The sequence below is a fragment of the Antennarius striatus genome, chromosome 21, assembly GCF_040054535.1.
Source record: "Antennarius striatus isolate MH-2024 chromosome 21, ASM4005453v1, whole genome shotgun sequence".
In the NCBI taxonomy this organism is placed as follows: Eukaryota; Metazoa; Chordata; class Actinopteri; order Lophiiformes; family Antennariidae; genus Antennarius; species Antennarius striatus.
The window spans coordinates 1,164,584-1,188,199 of record NC_090796.1 but is presented as its reverse complement, the minus strand read 5'-3'; the positions used below and the strand labels follow the sequence as shown (position 1 = coordinate 1,188,199).

At 41.1% G+C, this 23,616-nt stretch overlaps 1 protein-coding gene across 4 annotated transcripts in view; it reads right to left on the bottom strand.

Annotated features, from left to right (window-relative positions):
* shisa6 (shisa family member 6) overlaps positions 1 to 23,616 on the bottom strand; it is a 62,553-nt gene that overhangs the window by 3,887 nt on the left and 35,050 nt on the right. The window contains exons 5-8 of one of the 4 annotated variants that reach the window (XM_068305561.1): positions 20,202 to 20,240; positions 5,770 to 5,832; positions 4,351 to 4,371; positions 563 to 715 (exon numbers count right to left, since the gene is read on the bottom strand). In XM_068305561.1, coding sequence (XP_068161662.1) covers positions 563 to 715; positions 4,351 to 4,371; positions 5,770 to 5,832; positions 20,202 to 20,240 — 276 coding nt within the window. The remainder of the gene's footprint in view (positions 1 to 562; positions 716 to 4,350; positions 4,372 to 5,769; positions 5,833 to 20,201; positions 20,241 to 23,616) is intronic. The other 3 variants (XM_068305562.1, XM_068305566.1, XM_068305565.1) reach the window with 3 other exon arrangements.

The following is a 23,616-nucleotide window of genomic DNA, read 5'->3' as shown; positions in this document are numbered from 1 at the left end:
GATAGTCATCTTTCACTTTGACTGCAAGCCAGCAGTGAATTGGGGCAGTCATGATGAAATTACACGAGCCTTAAGGAATATCTGCATTCCAATCTGAGAATATCATGAGATGAGACCTCGTTACACAGCAGAAATCCAGCGTAGCACCGCTAAATCATTACCAAGACATGCCAGGCATAAAACGCCGCTTAGTGTATTTATTCACTCCAGAAAAAAAACTGCAGCATTTTTAGCAAAGACGAGAGACGAACGGGGATTCGGGTATCCTTGTTTCTTTAGATGACGAGGTTTGATTTGATGAAGGATCAGTACTGAGAAAATGTTTTCTGATTGTGATTCAAGGCACTCTCCATCCACTGATGTGTTTACACAATGGGGAGGTTGCAAATCTTTTGAAAATGATTTCTCTTGCAATCCGTGTGATGCCCTCGGTGTAGTGAAAAGAAGACCCAGTGAGACCCATCAGAGCTCAGGAAAGCACGCGTGTTGCAGTCATTGTCGCCATGCAGCGCATTGGGGCACGGAGCCTACTCTTGCATTAGTGCAGTGAACTTGGACCTACTGAGTTTCTTCAGGGATGAGAATCGGTTGAGGTCGGCTTTGACGGCCGCCTCATAGGAGGGCGGCAGGTGTGACAGGCTCTGGAAGGAGCGTGAGAAAGACAGGTCGTAGGGCTCCGTCTGCGAAGTCAGGATGCCGCTTATCCGATTGTTTTCTGGAGACACATACATACATATACAGACAGAAGAGGAAGAGAAAACAATGGGCAGGCTGGCTTGTCCAACACCACCCCCACCCCCCAAGGTGAAAAAAATGACAACCAAGGTCTGACCATCACTGGAAGACCACCTGTGGAGGTAAAGAAGGGAGGGTTGATCTGAGGGCAGGCTGGAGTTTTAGCTTCACAAATATTTCCTGAAGCCTGGAATTTGCTTTTTTTTATTATAAAGCAGACATGTACACTGACTTTGGAATTTCTCTAAATATCTGAGAAATAAGACGTTTCTGGTTGCGGTTAATGTGATTTTTTGTGTGAAATATCACTCCATTTAATTCCTAAGTCAGTAAAATTTAATTTATTAAACATAATCCTTTTCTTTCTTGGCTTTTTGAATCATGTTCCATTCACAACTATCAAGATGTTTTAAAACAACCTTTGGCTAACAGTTCTACATTGTGCACACTTGACGTATCACAAGTCATAAGTAATCAACCACTGCTGCGGTGTTTCTCTTAAAAGAAGAACTAGCAGAATGTGAGACATGTTGTCTTCACAGGACAAAATAATTACTTCATTCACGCATTTCGCCTGTAATGGAGACGCCAACTCAGATAGAAATTCAGACTTCCAGCCTGAATTAATCACTAGTCAGCCTTCATTTTCTCCAGAGATTTTGTGCCTGTGGTGGCAGACAGAATATTGAAGTGAAAAGAGAGTTACTGGGAATCCATTTATATGCAGATGACGCCATTACTCTGTAGTCATTACAATGTGCTATTGACATTCACTTCATAATGACACATTTAAGCAAAATGTGTCTATTGATAGTTCAAATCAATACATGCAGTGTAAAGAAAATGTTTTTTATACCATTATATCTGAAGAGGTTTCGTGCTGGATCACAGATTTAAGTCAGTTTACCGAGCATTAAGTCTCCATTATTTGCTTTCTTGTTGACTGTCAAATTATGCAAATACTTCTCTTTTTGGTGCTTTAGATTCAGTTGGGTGTGTCAGGCTTTGAGCAATGGTTGTGTACCTAAAACTCCAACTTGATGGTAGCAGTGAGGGGGGGGGGGTATCGGTGGTTACGTCAGAGCGTGGATCTCAGGACAAACTGGACGTGTGACGTGGAATTTTGACAGGAGGAAAACAGAGAGGGACAAAAAAACAGAACACCGTACAACAGATGTGTGCTGAGGAGCGACCCTGTCGGTGACAGTGCCGTGATGGGATGTGATCTTGGGCAGAGAGCAATGCCTGGACTCGCTGTCTTCAATGTGACCTGATATGATGCCAGGAATTGGGCATGGTTTGGTCTCACTCCTTCACTTTATCTCTTTCTCACAAATGCACCCACGCAAACATCAGCAGTCTCTCCGATGCATGGCCATCTTCCTTTGCTCTGTCAATCGTATCTGCCCTGCCACGTTGCCACCCACTTCCCCTTTGCTCCTTAATTCTTTCTTGCCCGTATTTCCTTTTTTTCTGCTCTATCTATCGCCCCCAGTGGGCTGAGAGTCTGTCACGGAGTGCAGAGCGACGGGCATGGGTGCGGCTCCAGGCTAACCGCTGATGGATTGAGAAAAATAAGACTACTGCAGGATGGAGAGAAGGAAAGGGGAAAAGAAGAGATGAAGATAGCAGAAGTGAAAAAGGGAAATATCAAATAGAAGGGTGAGGCGGTTGGTTTGAGAGCGGGACGGTGTAGCGGTGGCAGCGGCCGGGTGACAGCAGGAGGTCCTGGGGGCTGCAGGGAGGTTGTTCAAAGGATGTGCCCCATCTCTGGTCGGCCGTCTGCCTCGCTGCGTCAGTAAGAGGAGGATCAGCAGACTGCGGCACGCTGTCAGCTACCTCAGTACCAAAGACGCTCCGCTGCTTCATCGGGATGTACGGTACCACCAATCAGACTGAGCAAAAGTCGTCGCTGCAGTTCACACTGCTAATGAGGAGTCTGGTGATATTCTCTAGTTTTCTTAGTGCCAACAAATGCAAGAGTGAGGATAACGATTAGGATTGTAGTTTCTTTGGAGCGTCACATTGTCATAGTTTGTGGATCCGTCGATTCGTCATCGACTCAAACGCTGAGACTAGTGTGATGAATTTTATCAGTAAGTCACTCTATCAGCAGCCACCCCCATTGGTTGAGAGTTAAATTTAAAACGGCAAAAACCCCACTCTGTCAGCAGGTTACATGCATGACCACCCATGGATTTAAAAGTGTGACCACTGATTTACCTTGACAGAATATTCCAGTAAACTAAAACCAGGCATTGCACTCGTGTGCAGTGTGTGTCCTTATGGTGTGTCCACACCTTTTGTAATGCACATTTTTGCCTTGATTTATGCTGGACTCTTTCCTAATCTGTATTTCATAACAAACTAGATATAGCGGTACCTCGAGATACAAGTTTGATCCATTCCGTGACTGAACTTATAAGTCAAAAAAATTTTCTCTATTAAATTTTTTTTTTCCCTATTTAAAAAATCCTTTCCAGCCTTTTAAAAAAAGCCCCTAAACCCCTTAAAATATGACAAAAACAGTTTTTTCAACCAACAAACTTCTTCAATGTTACATGTTTAATCTCTTCCTAACACAAACCTCTTTTCCCCGGCGTTTGACACCCTTTAGAGTGTTTTGTGTACTATTTACCATTATCTTAATTTTTTTTATCTGTTTTTATTTCCGCTTTTATCTTATTTTAAATTGTTTTATCGGATTTTTATTTGATATTTTATTTAACTGCATTATGTTCATTGTTTTATGGCAAGTTTATTGTGTTTGTATCTAGTTACTGTGCAGCACTTTGGAACCCTTGTGTTTATTTAAATTGTGCTATATAAAGTGGACTGGAAAAGTTTGATGTTTTTCTGACAATACTGTTCTGTCCTCATATGCAAATCATACCAGAATTGGTATATGTGAGGAAGAGTTATGCCAGCAGTGTTTTCAGTTGCATTTTGTTCATTTACACAAGATTACAGTGGCCTCCTCATAAGATTACGGCCCAGCAGTCACTTTTGAATTTTCATTTTCAGTTCCCTGTGTGAACGAATGACCAAAACACAACAAAAGCTCATGGTTTTAGGTCAAACCGGAGTGAAAGTGAGCCCAGTGACCAGCTGATCCAGAAGAGGGAAAGATAAAACTTTAAGCAGTTGTGTTTTTAGAAAATAATACTTTTGGACCTGAGAGCCACAAATGGAAAAGGGCATTAGTCACTCTGTAAATGATGATGACAAGAATTGTTGACAGCAAGAAAATTACAGAATAAGTCCATACTTTCTCACGAGGTTGAGTCCTGTACATCAGCAATATCATACACAGTATTTTCCACACTATAAGGCGCACCTAAAAGCCTTTAATTTTCTCAAAAAATGACAGTGCGCCTTATAATACGGAAAAAAGTGTACCTCCATGGGTTAGAAGGATTCTAATTTTTATGCTCCAAGTGAGACATCAAGTGTTCAAAACAGCTAGTGCCTTCAGTTTCACAGATTTTACTCAAATCAGGTGTGGAAAAAAAATGGTTAGTGAAAGGAGGGACGACACAAACATGAGGGTAGTGAGGTGTGTGGGAATAACGAATGGGCTTTACACCAAACTAAACATATGCATGTATGACTTACCACGCCTCAATGATCGGTGAGCTACCAAACCCAAGTGAAAAACAAAGATTTCAGAACATATTGATGGTGAGGAAGACAAAAGCTCCTCCATAGTCACCATAGAACAGACGTCCCCTCATGATGTCATGTACACTTTTATTCATCACTGCAGCATTTATCCACTCTGATACCTCTACTGTACAGCCAAGGTAAGGTTCTGATGTCTTCTGTTCTTCTGAGATGCCGTCCATGCATCTGACCTTTCTATAGAAATACTCTTTCTGATTTACTACATTTCACACAGTCCATTTCCTCATTCTCCCTTTTTATTCTTCGTATGTCTTCATCTATGTACAAGGTGACTTTTGCCAGTACAGAAGGCAAACTACTGGTAGCTGTATGTGGACACCCAGAGCTGTTTATACTCCAGGATAAAGTAATAAACCCTGACAGACATGTCTGGTTTTCCCACATATCTGATTTTCACAACTAAACAGAAGGCAGCAGTCATGTTGACCTGGGTCGTGGTTGATGAAGGGAACAAACGGTGGAGGTAAATGTCGTCATTTGTCTTACGTTTGCAAGTAATGCAAGTAAAGTCAAATGATCTTGTGATGACATTTGATCAGTAAAGCATGTGAATTGTCATTGCTCATCACATTTCCAGCATTAACTTCTCTTGATCTCTCAAGGGTGTTGTTTTTTTTGTCTTCCATATGTTCTTTTTTTATTTTTCATTTTAACACCATCATTGCCTTTGTGTGTTTAATCTTGAGTGTCCTGAGGCCTGAATGTTTTTTCATGGAATTTGTGATCAGCATCTTCATGCAGTAATGAAAGCATGAGAATTTCAATCAAAAGACCAGATTTGAGTTATTTTAATAGATACACAATGCAGCTTATGGCCTCTTTTCCTGCCTTTTATCCCTTTTCTGTCTCCAGCCTCAGCATCCTTATGCAGCCACAACTCTTCATGCCTGTCTCTCTGTGGTCCTGGGCTTATTTGAACTAAGAGCCACATGGCATCAACAATAAGAACCAATCCCCACAGGGTACGTGTGGTTATGGTAGTAAATTTTGTTCTCAGGATAACAGCAAGGACGATGTTCCCAACTCCATCACGCAGAGGACAGGAGGACCTCAACAGAGCATCAACTTGGTTCTAAACCAATTATATTCCCTTTACAAAGATGGACAGAGTGGGAGCACCAGATCTCAGGAAAATGTTCTTGAGTACGGGATGTGACACGACTGCGCGTCAAAAGAAGCTCATTTTCAGTAACTGCATGGATTAATGGTGAGACGAATTGAAAAGAGGACCATGTCAAGGACTTTTCCGTACATCCATATAAAGAATTTAATATTAAGGTCCTGGCTTCTTCTCAGATTCTGAACTGAAACGATATTTGAATATTGGCCTCCCCTGACAGTTTTTCTTACCATTCTTAGGTGTGCGTGTGGGGCTACATAGAGCCACATGGTTATAGTTGTGCTGATGGGTACCTGCAATGACAAAAGCAATGAAAGAGTTGTTCAGTGTCCTTGAGTACAATGTAGACTGTTAGTAGAGCAAGGGTGGTGATAAAAGGGATAGGTCACGAGAATTCTGTCACATGGTGACAATATGGGGAAATGTTTTAGAAATAATCAGGATATATGTCTGATTTTCTGGAGTCTACAGAAAGAACCTCAATTCATGGAGCAAGAGAAATATCCCTTTATTTCAAATGAAAGCAATGAACACAAAAAGAGATGAGATTATGAAATGGATGAAGAAGTGGGTGGAGTCCTCTGTAACCTCAGCGCAAAAATGTGTTAACATCAAACAGAATCTAGAAACTCCGAGGCTTGAGCTCTCACACACCAGGGAACAAAACAAAGGCAAAAAACCAGGTCTGGATCTAATATTCATCACATTCCGTCCTGAAACACAGAGCTGCATATTATTTGGATTATTTTAGAGTAAAGAGAATACATTCGTCTGTGGGGTCACCGCCTCAAACATGTTGATGTATGATGCAATTCATAATAAAAGCACACTGATGCCATCCAGGACATCCCAAAAATACTACATATTAAAAAAAAAAAAGCTGAGAATTGTGTCAACCAAGACGTATTTCTTATCACTCCGACCAAACCTGTACAAGTACTCACATTCATATCAAGCTTCTTTTTTTTCTGGCTGAACTGCTTCCAAGGAATGGAATATCCAGATATTTTAAAAAAATAACGTTTCTTTGATCAAAAACCTAATAGCTTGTCAACATGGAATCATGAGAGCTGAAGGTTTAAATTTAGAGATTTAGCTTATTTCGGAGAACTTCTGCGTAGTCTGAGACACAGAAGGGCTAAATGCTAAAGCACCCATTAACTTAGCAAAATGCTACGGAAAAAAAAAGCATGTTTTCAACAAAACCAGGTGTTTCAAGATAAAACAAGCGTTTCCATCACTCCAGACATCCAGACCCAATGGCAAGGCAGCAAATTCATGACATTAAACTAAACATAATGAAACATCAGTTTACAGCACATCACTGTTTTGCAGAAAATGTTATTCCACTGCTTAATTCAGCCGCTGATATGGTGAGAAGTTATTTTAAATTTCTTTTTTTTTTTAAAGTTGATATTTCACGAGTTAAATTTTCTTATCTCATGGGGACATTTTATTTGTGTTTGCGTGTTTCTGATTTCTTTCTTTATTAGAACAATAAAGGCGTTTGAGGGAGTGCGACTGCTGCTTGAACCTTTTCACCTCGGTCATTGAATGAAAATTGTTTTGCTTCCACAGACATCCAATTGTTGCATCTGAACTCACATTCACATAAAAGTCGCTCCATTTGTTTTTTTTTGTTTCTATGGTGCGAGTTTGTTTTGCACATGTTTAAACGCGATAAGAGTAAGTATTTCTAGATATGTTGGTTTCTTTTGCAAATTTTTTGTGACACTTTCTTAAATGTTAGTCCTTTGAACACAGCCACATTAAAATTCATTCAAACACTAAGGCGCGCTCCTCCATCGTCTTCCGCTGGTCACCGCCGGTCTCCTCTGTTCTCTTGTGATCTAATCAGCAGGAACAGTCGTCTGTGTTGAAAGCAGACACATTTTTATTTTCAAGCCTAACACTAAACAACAGCTTCATCCCATCATTCTCCCATCCAGCAGGAGTGTTGTGTGTGACGGGGAGTGTGATGCAGCGGTACGTAGCTCGGCTGGGCACCGCGCTGTGGCGGCGCTTCGCTTGAAAGATGGGAATGATTGCTGAGGCCTTTGTGCTGAGAAACATGATGAATGACAGCTTTTCTCAGCAGTGCTTAAGACCGTGTGTGTCTATATATACATGTATGAGTTTATATGCTAGTGTGAAAAGAGGAGGCGGCGATGGATGGGGGCCCCCGTAGTCGAGTGTTATTGTCGTGACACATTCATTTGCTGTCTGTTGCTGTGCCTGTTTAAAAATGCATTACAGCCAACTGCTGAAACGTCCATTTACATCTGTCACAGAACCAGAGGAAGAGGAGAGGGAGGCTGAACTCCTCAGATCATGGTTTCAGGGTTAACGCCATGGAGATAGATGGGATGTGTCTTTGCGTGTTTACTCACATCCTTGTTGTCCCGTCTATGCTGAACATGCTGTCATCTGAGACATAAATACCCGTCTGGTTGGTGTGTCATCTGATGTGTGACTAAAGGAATTGATCCTACAGCCACACAGGCAAGACCCTGGTTTCATTTTGATATGGGGGACCACACAGTATTGCACATTTTAAATGTCTTTTTAAATATCTGAATGTCTTTATTCATAAGCATTGAAATCATTGCAATGCGAATAGTTATTATTTAATGATAAATCTATTAGTGCGATTATAGATCTGTCATAAAATATGTTCTTCCCTTCATTTTAACTTGAGATTATTAAATGGTTTCAACAAGGTTCCAAAAATACACTTACAGTCTAGTTTATATACTGGATTGTAAGAACCATCCTATCCTAAAAGGTGGTGTGCACTGAAGCTTGATGTTGGAGACATGTCTCCGCCATGCTACGTTTAAATCTGCATTTTTAATACAAAAGACTGAGCTAATTAATGCTAAAACTTAGACAATTTTCAATTTGTTGCACACGTAAAATACAAAATCTTAACCAAATAGGTTTTGTGTTCCACTGTTGAAGAAGAGCAATCCAGTGTCTGTATCTGTCGTTGGATCTGCCTGAAAGCTTAATTTCCTCTTTCTTGGCGAAAGATCCATCCCGACACAAAATGTAATTAGGTCTGTGCACAATTTTAACAGATATCATGTTGAAAATAACAAAATTAAACCAAAAAACCAAAAGCAAACAAATGCATGATTGCATTAATTCCTCCATCTCTATCAGAGGCGTTTAGAAGTTAATAATGTTTACATGAGAAAACTAGCAAACAACACAACAATCTAGGCCCTGCATACATGAAAATGTTATTAGTGGAGTGAAAAAGTGTTTACTTTTTATTTGAAAAATGTTTTTTCATATTTGTGACAAAGATTTTGGAAATATCTCACATTCACACACATTGCTAAAAAATTACATGTAGCATGCCAAGCCAGTAGTCTGCCACTTTTTAAAATCCACACCACAAAATCAGATCTGGCACCTCTGCAAAAACCTTTGTCCAACAGAATGAAATAACAAAGAGGTGATGATGAACACAACATTCTTGTGACTAATGCATCTCTGCTGATCATTAGGAAAGCTAAAATTAAACTGTGCTTCGCTTGAGGAGTGTTAATGAACTCAGCTGAGTTATGGATAACTGCAGGTTAAGACCACAAACCAACCATCCATCCAAACACACACAAGACCACCGCAATCAACTCGTCTTCAGACGCTTTTGCGGGTCACGGGTGTTGCTGGAGTCTGTCCCAACTATGGGTATGAGGTGGGGTACACCCAGGATCCGTCATCAGTGCATCACTGGGAGGGTCTCAAACCGACAGGTAATTATAATGACAAAGCCAACAAGAGAAAAACAATGCGGCTGTCTTCAGAGGCTAGGTCCCACATTTGATAAATGAAACTCATATACAGTATCAATCACCTTTCTAGTCTGACTAATCGAAGTCAGGACTCATCCAGTCACACTAGCATTCATAAAGTGGTGACAATCATATCTAACTCTATTTTCCAACCAAGATCTGAAGATGTTCACTAGCAGCTACATCAAGACCTGAACTGACAATGTTATCATGGACAAAACCATTAGGCTCCACCCCAACCAGATGCCCTGGATGACTAGGGAGGGCCAGCAGCGGGTGAAAAAGAGAAACATGCCTTAAGGTCTGGAGACCAAGCCCTCTACAGTGTGGGCCAGGCCGACCAAAGGAAAGACAAATGTGAGGCAAAGCACAGACTACAGGAAGAGGGTTGAGGGCTACCTGGACGGCAGGGAGTCTAGCATATTGCCATCTGCTAATGGCGAGTCTTCATTGGTAGACTGTCTGACGAACGGCTCCCAGAGGGTTAGAATGGGCCCTCATACTTCCACAGCTCTCAGCCTAGCATTGGCTCCCCCCACAGGGCTGTGTGCTGAGCCCCCTGCTCTACACCCTCTACACCCACTATGTGATGCCGCCCACTCTAGTAACACCATCGTCAAATACGCAGACACTACCATGGTGAGGCTGATCTCAGGGGGAGATGAGTCCGCCATAGGGGTAGGGTGGAGCGGTTGACAGTGTGGTGCTGAAACAACCTGCTCCTCAATACAGACAGGACCAGCTAATAGTGGACTTCAGAAAACAACAGGACATTCAGCCTCTATGCATGAATGTAGTCTGGGTGGAGAGGGTCCCTGAATTGCGTTTCCTAGGGATTCACATGGCAGAACACCTGACCTGGGGCGCAAACTTCACCAAGTTGGAGAAGAAAGTCCAGCAGAAACTTCCTGAGGATTCTGACGAAATACGACATCCTTCAAAAAGCTGCTAGTGGCTTTCTACGGCTGCTCTGTCCAGAGCATCCTATGTGTGGTACGGAGGCTGCAAAGAGGCAAAGAGGCAAGCGCTCCAGAGGGTCATTAAGGTCGCCCAGGAGATTACTGGCTGTCCCCTCCCCTCTTTGGAAGACCTGTACAGCTGCATCAAGAAAGCAGCCAACATCACGAAGGACACCTCACACCCTGGTCAGAGCCTGTTTGAACTGATGCCATCAGGCGGGACAAAAAAACAAAAACCAGTGGACTGAAAAACTGTTTCTATGCACCTGCTGTGAATCTGTTGAACACTCCTCGACTCTTCTACAATATGTAGATACACATATATGAGTGCAATATTGAAATGTGGCACTACCAAGTGTTTACGTGCAATTTACACGGACATTTATCAAAACTATGCATCATTCCAGATTGTGAACGAGCACTAGTGAACGTGTGATGGTTGTCTTTCTTGCCTCTCTTGTTCTTTCCGTTTTTATTTGTATTAGCCCTGAAACACAGAACGACGATTAAAGTGATTCGTAATTCATGACATCTTGGAAGCATCCACCTGCTCATTAGGAGGAGTAACCACTCACACCATCACTCACACACTAATGGAACAACAACTGGGAGTAATTGGGGGTCGTATTTGCCCAGGAATACTTTGACATGTAGATTGTAGGGCTGTAGATCATAGACCATAGACCTACTAATAAGTGATCAGTCTACCACTGAGTCACATAATAGAAGTAGACAGCTGAAGTACAGAAAACAAGCAAACAAGCATTTTCTGCAGGTGTTCTACATGTTCTATGAATGATCTATTTTGTAGTCAGAGTGTAAATTTAAAAAAAACATTGAAAATTAATTATTTTTGTGGTTTTGATGCTATATAATCTCATAATTTATTCTGTCTGTCAGTTTGCATTTCTGAACTTTCCCTTTCACCACTTATGGAAATGGACACACGACTATTTCACAAGTAGCTTCGGCCCAAATACAGAATCATAACGTCATGAGTCTATAAGCTGTGGCAAACTGCTGGATGTTCCGTTAAATGTCGCAGCCATCTCTCCAACATTCCATTATCAATACTCAAGTAGGTCTGACTTGTCTACACCTGAAAAGTACAGCTAGAAAACCAGACATGGATCAATACCATCCCAATGTTCTTCATGTCTGAGAATCCTTTTTCCACCCATCTGGTGTTTTCCTCTGGAGGGTCTGGAGACGGGTTGACCTGAACTGACCACCGAGAAAGAGAAGACTGGCTCTCATTAAAATCTGAACAGCGATGTTCACTGATCCCTCCATAATGTGGGGCCCAATTAGCCATATTCAAGAAAGCACAGGCAGCCCTCCCCTCAACCTCTCAGAGCCATGAGGTTTCTTATCGGCTCCGAACACCCCACAGCACCGTCTTCCTGCTCGCCTCTTCGAGCTGACGTTGCAAAAAATAACCTCCGCACACCCGTGTACCATGAAGCAGCTGCAGAAAGCTGTTTCTCATTGATGAAGGGAGCTTACAGGGGGGAGTTAGACCCCCTGGATACACTGCCGTCCAACAGTTATGACTTTCATCTCCTTAAATTGGCATTTTAAAATAGATGCAAAGCCTGTGCTGCTGTGGAATGATAAAGCGGGTTGATTATTTATGAGTGAAACGCTCTCCAGATGTTAGGTTAACGGGGTCCCAATCTAAATTGCTAAATGGTTGTTTTCTCGAGGTATTTTATTGACACTGCCTTGTGTTTGTCAGATGGTGTCAGTCAGATTTAGCGATTCAGCCATATAGCGTCTATGATCGATGGGGGGCCGGGACGCTCTCTTCTGTATCTAGTCGACATCAGCTCCATGACAAAATTACTCACATCAAATTTACCTTCACTTTTAAACAGCGCCTGGAGAACAGCTCCTTGTAGAGTTTGTAGAATAGCATCCAGATGGCATGTAAGTGACTCAGTCATCTGACATTTGGCATGGCATTTTGTATCACATCACATTTCCAAAGATCACATCCACAGACAAGCACACGAGGGAGGCAGGAAAAGGCCCAGTGAGGCGACCGCAAAACACCTTGAACCCCGTGCCAAGGTTAACAAAGCATTTGCACAATTGATTGCGGTCACAAGCTAAGTGGTATCTTGGAAACCATCACAACATCGATCTCTAAATATCTGCATTCTCTCCAACAACTGATGAGCCACATCATGATACCCAGTCAGGAGTGTGTGTGTGTGTGTGTGTGTGTGTGTGTGTGTGTGTGTGTGTGTGTGTGTGTGTGTGTGTGTGTGTGTGAGTGTGTCACTATCGTTGGCAGTATTTTGAATAAGGAGCAAAAACTTCTCGGCAGCCCAGCAGGACTCACACTTGAAACAGAAAACATGATGATGACAGATATTAACTATTGACAGACGGGTCCCAAATTCATAATATCACAGATCTGGAAATAAAGAGGCAGATGGAAGTCTTTTTCTTTTTTAAAAGTATTATAGCATTTTAAATACTTTTCTTTGTGGGACAGGACATTTTTAAGGATTTTTTTCTTGATAGCATAAACTATTTTCCAGAAAAATAAAAAACAAAATATATATAGGTACGATCAGAGCAGCACACCAATCCTCACCCCTTAGTTTTCATGCCTAAACTTCAATGAGAACTTGCTGGTTAGGCCCCTCAGGTCTTTATCAGGATAGGGAAGTTGTGCTTCTTAAGTTTGTGTGTATAAGTGGTTTATAGAAATAAAATCCAGAAAGCAGCTTGAGCTTTACTCAGCAGAGGTGATTAAGCAAACAAAATACAATCTTGGTGGACATAGACAGGAAAACAGAGACAATACGGACAGACTGTCACACGTTAATGGAAACCCTGAAGGCGTCCGTCTCCAGCGTAGAGCTGAGGAGAAGGGAGACGGTCGCATGGAGCTCAGACACCAGAGAAACTGAGACACAAACCAGATAAGAGAGGAAAAAGTATGAGAGACGAGGATATGTGGAGCAGTGGGATGAAAAGGGAGAGATATGGCAACATGGGCCAGTGATCACCATCACTCCACCCCCCCACCCCCCCACCCCAGAATCTATTAGCCAACCTCAGCTCTCTGCTCCGCTCTCCTCATGACATCCCTCTTTAAAATCAGCAGCCCTGCCATCCCATTAGCCCCGCCAAGTGGAGCTACTGGCGGTATGAAAGGCCCAGAGGAGGTGGAGGGGGTGTCGAGTCGATGGGGGGGGGGGGGGGGGCAGGCTGCATTGTTCACGTGTGTGACAACTATGAATGTGGATGTCTCTGTCCCACTGGTTCTGTTGACAGCACAGCGCTACACCCGCATCCCCCCCGCCCCGCCCCGCTAGCACCGGAATGCAGGGGAAAGGGGGGAGGCCAATGGGGGGCTTGACATTTAACAACTGACAGGGAGCGTTCACATTTAATCGCTAAATGTTGACTGCCATAATAGCCACACTTCACTCAGTTTGTAGGGGACAAAGCTTTAGGCACCTGGAAGGAGGAGCCCCCACCTCCTCACTGGGTTCACCAGCAGAGCAGGAGGCTTAAGTCTGACCCAATTACAGCACAGTGATAACACATTTACACTTACAGCACTGCTGATTCCAGCACCCACTGCTCATTCCTCACTGAAGGGTCGTCAGGTCAACATGTGGACCCAAAATAAGGATTCAGTCCAACGCCTCTGTTTGCTCTGGGTTGGGGTAGTTCTAGTTTTGAACTCTTGGTCAGCTAATATAGTATATACAATAGTACCATAGATACTGGTGATATTAGATCTACCTACAGAATGTTCTGCAGTGTTGTCTTTAACTGGTAAATATGTTAAAAATCAAATTTAAATGACGGCACTGAGAATGCAGACAAGAAGTGTCACGAGTGCAATTCAAAACTATTTTAGCTGATTATTTTCAGTGATGTTAAAAATCAAATTATAATCATTGAATCAGCAGCCACCTGGAAAACAGGGTGGAGATGGTCGACAACAGGGGGGGGGGGGGGGGGGTCAAACTCATTTCCACTGAGGGCCACATCAGCATCACGGCTGTCCTCTAAGGGCCAGATGTAACTAATAAATGTAACTAAATGTAACTCAGTGTAATGTAACTAAATGTAACTACTCCTTAATGTAACTAATAAATGTAACTAAATGTAACTCAGTGTAATGTAACTAAATGTAACTACTCCTTGATGTAACTAATAAATGTAACTAAATGTAACTCAGTGTAATGTAACTAAATGTAACTACTCCTTAATGTAACTAATAAATGTAACTAAATGTAACTCAGTGTAATGTAACTAAATGTAACTACTCCTTAATGTAACTAATAAATGTAACTCAGTGTAATGTAACTAAATGTAACTACTCCTTAATGTTAAATAACTGAATTTCTGACTGATTCTAGTTCCAAACATTACAGTTAGACAGAAAAAACATGTTTGTTTGTTTCTCTGTTCTAACATAAATCCTTTTAATTTGTCAGGTTATTAAACCCACAGAACTCCATCAATCAAGGATCAAACTATCAATCAATAAAGAAAAATAACATCAGACACAAGTTAGGACGTTAACTTTGTTCATAAAGTTTTTGTTAAAAAGTTAAAATGGGCTGAATTACTGCATTGTGGGAAATGTAGTTTCTCGTCAAAGCAGTTTCGACCCATTTATTTTAGACACTCTGATCTTTTATGCTCTCGCGGGCCACATAAAATGATATGCCCCCCCCACATTTGGCCCCCAGGCCTCGAGTTTGACACGTGTTCTACAGTCTTCTGTCCACATTGGGGACTCATAATAAAGATGACATGATAATCAGATCTAAACGACTCCAACACCCTCCCCAGAGAGAGAAAACTGTTATCTTGATGACTTTGGGAGACAGACTGGGAACAAGATCCTCCACCTTTAACAACCAGTGACTGTAGGACTGAGGATGAGAAGCAAATCCATCACATCAGCTTCAATTACAACCCAGTTTTTTTTCATTTGAGTGTTAACAACAAACATTTCAGACAACATTTTCAACTGGTCGACCCAAACATCTCATTAAATGCATTAAATGAATCCTTAACATTCTGGTTTAAACATGGAAAATGACAACATCAGTGCAATATTTATCTTAATACGTGGAGTAGACAAATAAAACCAATCAACAATAATCGTACATTTTACCACAGTTATTTTTAGGAATCGTAACCTAAAAATGTGACTAATCAGAATATCTTCAGGTGTTCAAAGAGTAAGAAAAATAATCCACCCGTTAATTCATGTAGACTAATTAAAGATTTGATTACAGAGTTCCTTCATTAGAATTTTCCATTGTTCAGCAGCAGCTTGTCATCTACAAAATGTTATCAATTATTCATGACGGTTTGGCTGCACCCCAAAACACACAAAACATCAGTACATCATTTTTCAGCATCACAGTTTCCGAGACAAAAAAAATCCCAAAGATTCAGGATTTTGGATTTCAGGTATACTTTGGTTTGCGTCATTTTGGAATCGTTATAGATAATACGTCGTTCTTTTTAAAAAAATAATACAAAAGACAAATAAGAATAAAAAATTTTGACTTTTTGTCTGCCACAAATATTGGAATTGTAAAATCACTGGTGAACCATTAAAAGCATATAGCATCATGTTACTGTACCATGATTAGAACAAAAAATATATTATTAGCTGGGAAGAAGCGGCTAAAGACGAGACAGAGGTTTTTCTGCACTATATTAAAATATAAAATTTTATTGTTTGTAAGCTTCAAATAGATTAATATTAAGAAAATATTATTGAAAATGCAGTATGGATAAAGTACAGTACTGGGAATGATTATTTTCAGTTTAGCCTGGAGACGAATTTATTCGATTTTTGTTGCATTTCCTGGAACAGACTAATGACGTAATCCGAGGTTTACCTGTACTCCTTGTAATTTGAGATTAATGTTTTGGGAAGACCGCTGACCAGATCAGATGGTTGGGACACGAGTAGCAGAACGCAGTTTTATTTCAGTTATGAAAAAAATAATTATAATCCCAATGTGGCAGCTTTCAATCTCCTCTGAGTGAAATGGTTCAGTGTGGAAAAAACGTGCTGCCAGGAAAAGCAGGAAGATGTGAGGGACATGCAAAGACTTTAACAAGACTGAGCATAATGAGCTGTGTGTGTGTGTGTGTGTGTGTGTGTGTGTGTGTGTGTGTGTGTGTGTGTGTGTGTGTGTGTGTGTGTGTGTGTGTGCATGTGTGTGTTTGTGTGTGTTCCCCTCCAACAGCTATCTCACCTACTGATATCAACAATCAGCCTGGAACAGCTGCACAGTTTCAGAAAAATCCATCATCTACAAAGTAAAATAAATCACGGCTTTCAAGGCTCCAGAAACAGATTAGAGGATGAACACACACACACACACACACACACACACACACACACACACACACACACACACACACACACACACACACACACACACACACATACACAAATTATGATGATTAATCTTACAGTATTTAGCAACACTGGCTAAATAAAATTGTGAATGAATTTTTGTGATCATTTTCTGGTTGATTGTTGTCAATTTCTTCAAAATTGAAAAGACACCGACCTTTGATGTTTTAGTCACATGATTCACACGTATCACAACTAGTTTGTTAAACCTACTTCTGTTGCTTTCATCAATCCACCATTTTTCCATCTCGGTGTAGTTTTACCATTTTATTTTTACAAGGTTATGCAAAATGCCGGCATCAGTTTGTGTGTAGATCGAATATGAGGTGTGAGAGGAGCGATTGTACACCAGAGACCCAAAGAACATTAATCTTTTTTTAGGAAACTTAAATGCTTACTAATTGGTGCAGGGGAGGTAGCCCAGATCACTCATCAGTCATTCAAATCATACAAATGCAATGTTCACATAAAACTTTCATCTTTAACTGTCTCCAGCTGTGTGTGCATGTGAGATAACCATTAGTGAAATAACTGTTTGCTGTTTATGTTGCAAAAGAGTTTAAAAACAACAACACTGAGTATCAATGGACAAACAGTAAAAATTGAATGATGTCTGAAGTGACAAACCATTAATAAGTACTGAAATATAATAAAAACAGAATAACTGCAGTACTCCAGGATTATCAGCCATTACTTTTCAGTTTCAGGTACTTTCTATACGGTTTGCACCTCGTCAATAACACAATGTTCCCAAAGGGATGCTTCCTTTTATTCTAAATGCTTATAAGTGAAATAAAATTTGAATTAGCTGGAATTTACTGGAAATTGATTTTTTTGTTGTTTTTTTATTGGGTTTTTGTTTTTTTTACACATGATCAAACTGTGATTAAAAAGAGAAAACTGAGCTCCTGCCGTTTGGTCAGTGAGGATGTATGAAATCCTAGTTGTGTCTGTTCATGTTCCCAGTAAGTATCACTCTTTATCTCATAACTCACAATCGCCCCCCCAAGACACCAAAGGCCAAGTAGTTACCTGACATGTCACTGTCTCTGCAGCTTGACAAATGTGTTATGATAGTCTCAGCAGAGACGGGGGAGGGCGCGGAGCGAGGTGGACTTTATATCCAGTTCATTTTGAAATGTGATGGACAGTGGACCTGTGCACACGACTGTGACCCTGTGTGTTAAAAGGCAATAAGAGATCCATTTTATTGAAGTAGTACTTCTTGATGCTCCTACAGAGCTTGTCTGGTTTCATTCTATTCTGTCTCTACAAAGCAGAGGTGACTCAGTGGGGTTGAAGGCAATAATCTTTTCCTGGAAATCAGAAATTGTAACAGTATGGCATATTCATTGGAAGTCACATTTTAAGAATAGCACTCATAAAAAACAGCCATTTCTCCCAACAATTGATTGGCATACCAACCGACTCCATTTGAGGGCTGTTGAAAAGCAGACTTCCTTTGTGAGGAGGTGGAGGGCGAGGAAGAGGTAGAGGAGGAAGAGGAGGGTCCGTATATCTGAAGCAAGGATAAGCACAGATTTATCTGATGTCTTCTTAAAATAAAAGAAGTAACATCATCAAAACTGCCTTTATCCATGCCTTTATAGACCAGCCCTCCTCTCCACTGAGACGAACAGTCGAAGACGACGCACACCATAGAGGTTAGGACATTCAACATCAGCAAAGTGGACAACACAGAAAAAAAACTTCAGTGAAACAGTTCAAAACATACATTTTAAAAGGCAGGAATTAGAACACAGTGAAATGAGACCACTTTGGTTTTTAAGGCACAAACACAATGAAAAACAAAATGTGGGCCAGCTGCAACAAACATCAAGAGGTAGGGAATGGTCTCTGCGTACAGAACGTCCTAGTTTGGTTGGGTTTGTTGGTAATTAGGCTCTAGAAAACTACCTAAAATGGACCATTCAGTTAAAAACAAAAAACTTTAACACACACATGTCAAACTCGGGGCCTGGCCAAATGGACAACTTATTTTTCCGAGGAGAAGTAGTTCTTTTCTATTCTTTTCAGGTCGTAACACTGCAGGTACGTGACAGTTCAATACATTTGAGGTCTGTCTGGTGTGCATCTCCAGTTTTGGCCCCCTGTGTGATGGAGTTTGACACCTTTGCATTTAATGCATCTCAAACCTCCTCTGCATAATGTTTCCTTGTAAGCGAGCCCATAGGACCACACCACTGACTGAACAGGACCACACGGGGGTGTAACGGTATATGTATTCACCCAGAGACCTTGTTCTGTTCAGGTCACTGCTCAGATTTCAGATTTCTTAATTCCTTCTTTCTAACATTAAAATCAAAAGTCTCACGTCTGACCATGCTGGCTGGATTAACCCCAGGATTCATAGATCGTAACTAAAATGACAAACAGTATTGTTCAGGCGGATTACACCCGCAAAATGACTCTTAAATTATTAATTATTGCTGGAGGGGGGGGGTCTATCTATGTTCAGTGACAGAATTCTGAGTTAACATTATAAATTAAAATGTTCTGATATATCTGAGAACAGAAACACTAAAGCACGAAAGCATACCATTTATCCAATATGTTTGTTTATTACAGTCTCGAAGCTCCTCGTAGTAGAAGTGAAGGTCATGGCAGCGTATTAGCAGAGCAAATGCAAATTTCTGCACAATATTTTCTTCTGCGGTATATAAATTTGGCTGAGGCTAGCTAATTGGCTCATTTAGCCTTGGCGCTACAGGCGGCACAGCTTCCTGGAATGGAACTTGGCACAGACTCACAAACTGAGATGCTCAGAACCATCGGAGTTTTGGGTTATCATCGGCGTAACGCTTCACTCTTTGGAAAGACGAATCAGAAAGGATTTGATGAGTTTCACTTTATTTTCTCATGTATTTGACTCACGTGTGTATTTACATTGATCTTTTTGTTTTGTTTGATGTGTTTGAATAAATGCTGATCAAAAAAGTCCCCGTTCATTTTCATCCATCAGCTCAAACTACAAAAACCAACCGGACTAAGTGCAAACTGGGATTACACCAGAGACTGGGCTGGAGATAGCGGCGCAGTGCGCTAACATCAGATAGACAGATGTTACTACAATACATACAGGATACAAACAGTCACAAGGCTGCTGTTGTTTTCCTGTTTTTCAACTTAAAACTTGAATTGCATGTACCGTTCCATCCCTAGAACCACTTAGAACCAGCACAGACAGACTGGACTGAACACACACACACACACACACACACACGACACAGAGCTAAAGAACAAGGGGAAAACACATGTTAGATATAGACAGAGGTCAATGGGAAGGCACTGCACTACAATCAAGACTTCAGGTATAAGGTGCCTCCAAACACTGATCAGGAATCACGTGTTATTTGTGATTATCACTATTGATCATTAATTGGTTCATCAGGCAAATCTTAAATGACGTGGTTAGAGGCAACTTTGACCTTTCAAGAAAGAACAGCCATCCCTACCATGGTGACTCTGGGAGCGAACCGGCCAATGTTTTTCTCCTAGAAAACACAACCAAGTGGTGACTCATTAGAATATTCTACTGAAGAAGTTGGTAAAAGAACACAAAACACACCAAAAAGAAAAGCAGTAACGTCTTGGAATGGAAAAGCAATGATGGAATGAAATGCACCAGCCTTTGATACACTTTTACAAGAAAACAATTCAAAGTCTTCATTTTTATGAATCGTGTCTGTTATATAATCCAGACTTCAACAACATGTGGAAACAGAGCAGGGGGTGTCGGAAAATGAAAGCAATTCCAGTGCTCCGATTGATTGATTGATGATTGATTGTATTGCATTGTATCCTCCCAATATTTGATGCTACGTGACACAAATCATCAAGTCGCCTCTTTCTCTGTCACACACACACACACATATATGAGATGCCAGCGTCTGAATATGAACAGTGTTGTTGTTGTTGTTGTTTTATTTTCAAGATGCAAACAGAACTGGGGCACGAGGAGCAGAGAGAAGATAATGAGAAGAAACAGAGGTAAGAAAAGTCACCAGTGTTCCAGCGCCTTGACATCGCGGGTCTCCGGCCATGCAGCACTTTGATCCATCACTATTGATTTACCATCAGCTCCTCATTGCCTCCCACACACCACAGCACCACTACAGGGATGAATTCCCTGGATCCAAACAACAGCAAAATAACTTTTGACCTTAAACCCTGTGACCAAAGGAACCTTTATTATTTAGAGCACAGTCATGATAAGAACTAGGGGTGTTGTTGCAGCTACTCCAATGAGAAAGAAGCAGATTTTCCATACTGGAGCACAGATAGCAGCAGGAGGTTTACATGAATCCCCTATGAGAGAAATATGCAAACAGGAATTCTCTGTACTAAAATACTAAAGTACACAAAACTGTCAAACCAGCAGCTTGTCGGTACACACTGTGGAATAACATCCAACCACCATATGTAATCTCCTGATTAGAACAACCTACAGTAATCTGGCGATAATCTGAACAAACTCAAATGTTTATTACAGTACGGTGTGTGACCTTCAGACATGAAGCAGCACAACTGTTGTGACAAAATCCAAAAGTTTATTTGAAAACACACTTTATCCAGTGCAATTGTGATTTTGCAGTCCTAATTTATTAGCAGAAGCTGCAGCGGTCTAATATGGTGCTGCGTGAGTGATGTTACAACTCACTAATGAATACACTGCGGTTTAGCCTCCGTTTGATTTTATGTCACTTTTCTTGACTTTACTTCATCATTTGATGAATAAAACAATATTCATGTTCAAAAATGACTATTATGGGTATCTTGTGAACACACTAAACATGATAACTTCCTGTCTTGGCCTGTAAAGTACAAAAACAAGTGATCATTCTTCGATTCATACGTTTAGTTTGAAGAATTTCATTATGCGGTGTGAACATATTAAATACCATCCAATAACTAACTCATTTTAGTTTGATATTAGCAACTCTGAGCTCCCTTATGTGGTATCGATCAAAACCGCTCGACATGTCCCTTTAGATTTATTTAGGTTGTTTTGAACTCACTGGCAGTGAAATCTGCCCCGATTGCCCCTCAGAGGAACAGAAAGACCCCTGATATTAAATTCTTAACATATCCACTATTAACCAGGGCTACATGAGATTTCTTCAAGATGACCTTGAGCATTAGGCGAGTCAATAACATTGATGGTTTGATAAATCCATCAGACATGTAATGCTAGGCTGACATATTGATATGTGTTCTCTCTAGAGGGCACACTTTGTCATCCCCCGGCTTCCTTTCTCTCCCATATCTGATGCCTCATGGAGGGTAATGAGGATGCTGCACATTCATGCCTGTAACCTCAGACTGAACCTGCTGAACTTAACCCAAGGCTGAGAAGAATCAGCAGCTGTTGAACCTTCAGGTTTGCAGTTAATTCACCGGTAAGAAGCCCTGACATCGGAACCGCAAAAGACCAAAGCAGCTCCTTTATGGTCTTCAACACATCACTTCTGAGTGTTTCTGGTTATTTTGAACCAAAATGTGACAGAAAACCTTGATGCCCCAGCATTTGTTCTGGTTCTCCTGACTCCACACTATATTTATGATGTGTGTTGTGTTGTATTCAACAGAAGCCTGTAAGGTTTCAGAATACTAAGGAAGACTCAGCAGTTCCCTCCAGCTCTGCACAAACAGTCATTCCACTTCACTTCATTACCACGTAAAGATGTCAAGTATTTTGAAGACGGAATTTCATGTTTTGGAGAGGAGATGATGTAAGAAGAGCTACAAATAACATGCAGTCGACAGGTCAACAGTAAACAGCGTTGACTTGCCTTTTTTAATTGGATCAGGACTGTTTTTGCAGTCAACTGCTACACCTACATGTAGTCAGAGGCTTTTTTGGCTGCTCACAGCAGAAACTCCTGACTGCACCATGAAGGGAAAAGACAACTGTGGGTGAACATCTTGCAGAGGAGACCCACCCCCTTACAGGAAATATTTTCTCACCGGCGTGCCAACCATCAGCGCTTAACAATGTTTGTTCCGTTTTTTCCGCCCAAGGTAACTTATTCTACAAACGGCTCGATGCGTTTTCCGCCACCCTCACCAGGACCGGCCCTGAGACAGCAGCAGACCGTCTCCTGGAGTCAGTAATGTAGACTCACGTTCTGTGTTCACAATAAAGACCAGAACTAGGTAAGAGGTGTTTTTATGTATTCAAGAAGTACATTCAGGCAGAAAAATGAGGGCAATTGTTTAAAGAGATGACAGAGTAGATCCATTTTATTCCACTCCAATCTTTTTTAAGCTGCTGGATTAAAGTTGGATTTGACCAGGCGTCATGTAACTACCGTCGCTGTGAATTCAACTGATAATAATGGGCATTTCTATGATGTTAAGGGTGCATGATGGAGTAGTGACTCCAGGGCCTGCTGCCACACTGATCAATGCTGCAATAAAGCTAAATGCTATTTTATTGGTGAGGCTATGACTGTAAGACTTAACGTAGCAGTTAATACTAAGACACAATGTAATGCATATAGGAGCTCACAAATCATGTGGGCTAATTGTGCCGATGCATTCCGCTCCAGAGCCTGGGAGCTGAAACCACATTCAAACAAACTGATCATTAATTCATTCCCACAAATGAATCATATTGATGTGATAATTCTGAGCTTTCATAGAATGCAAACCTGCTGTTAGCACAAACATTTACTGGCACAGGGTTCCAATGAACCAGAGTTTATCTCCAGGAAGTAGTGCATCCCTGGGATGCGCTTAAAAAAAATTGTGCATCCCAACATGACGTTTATGCATCCCAAAAGTAATAACAGAGTATACGGTAGAAGCGTATGCACGGATTGAGTTTAGCCAATAGTACAATATAAAAACTAAACAAATTTAGTTCCA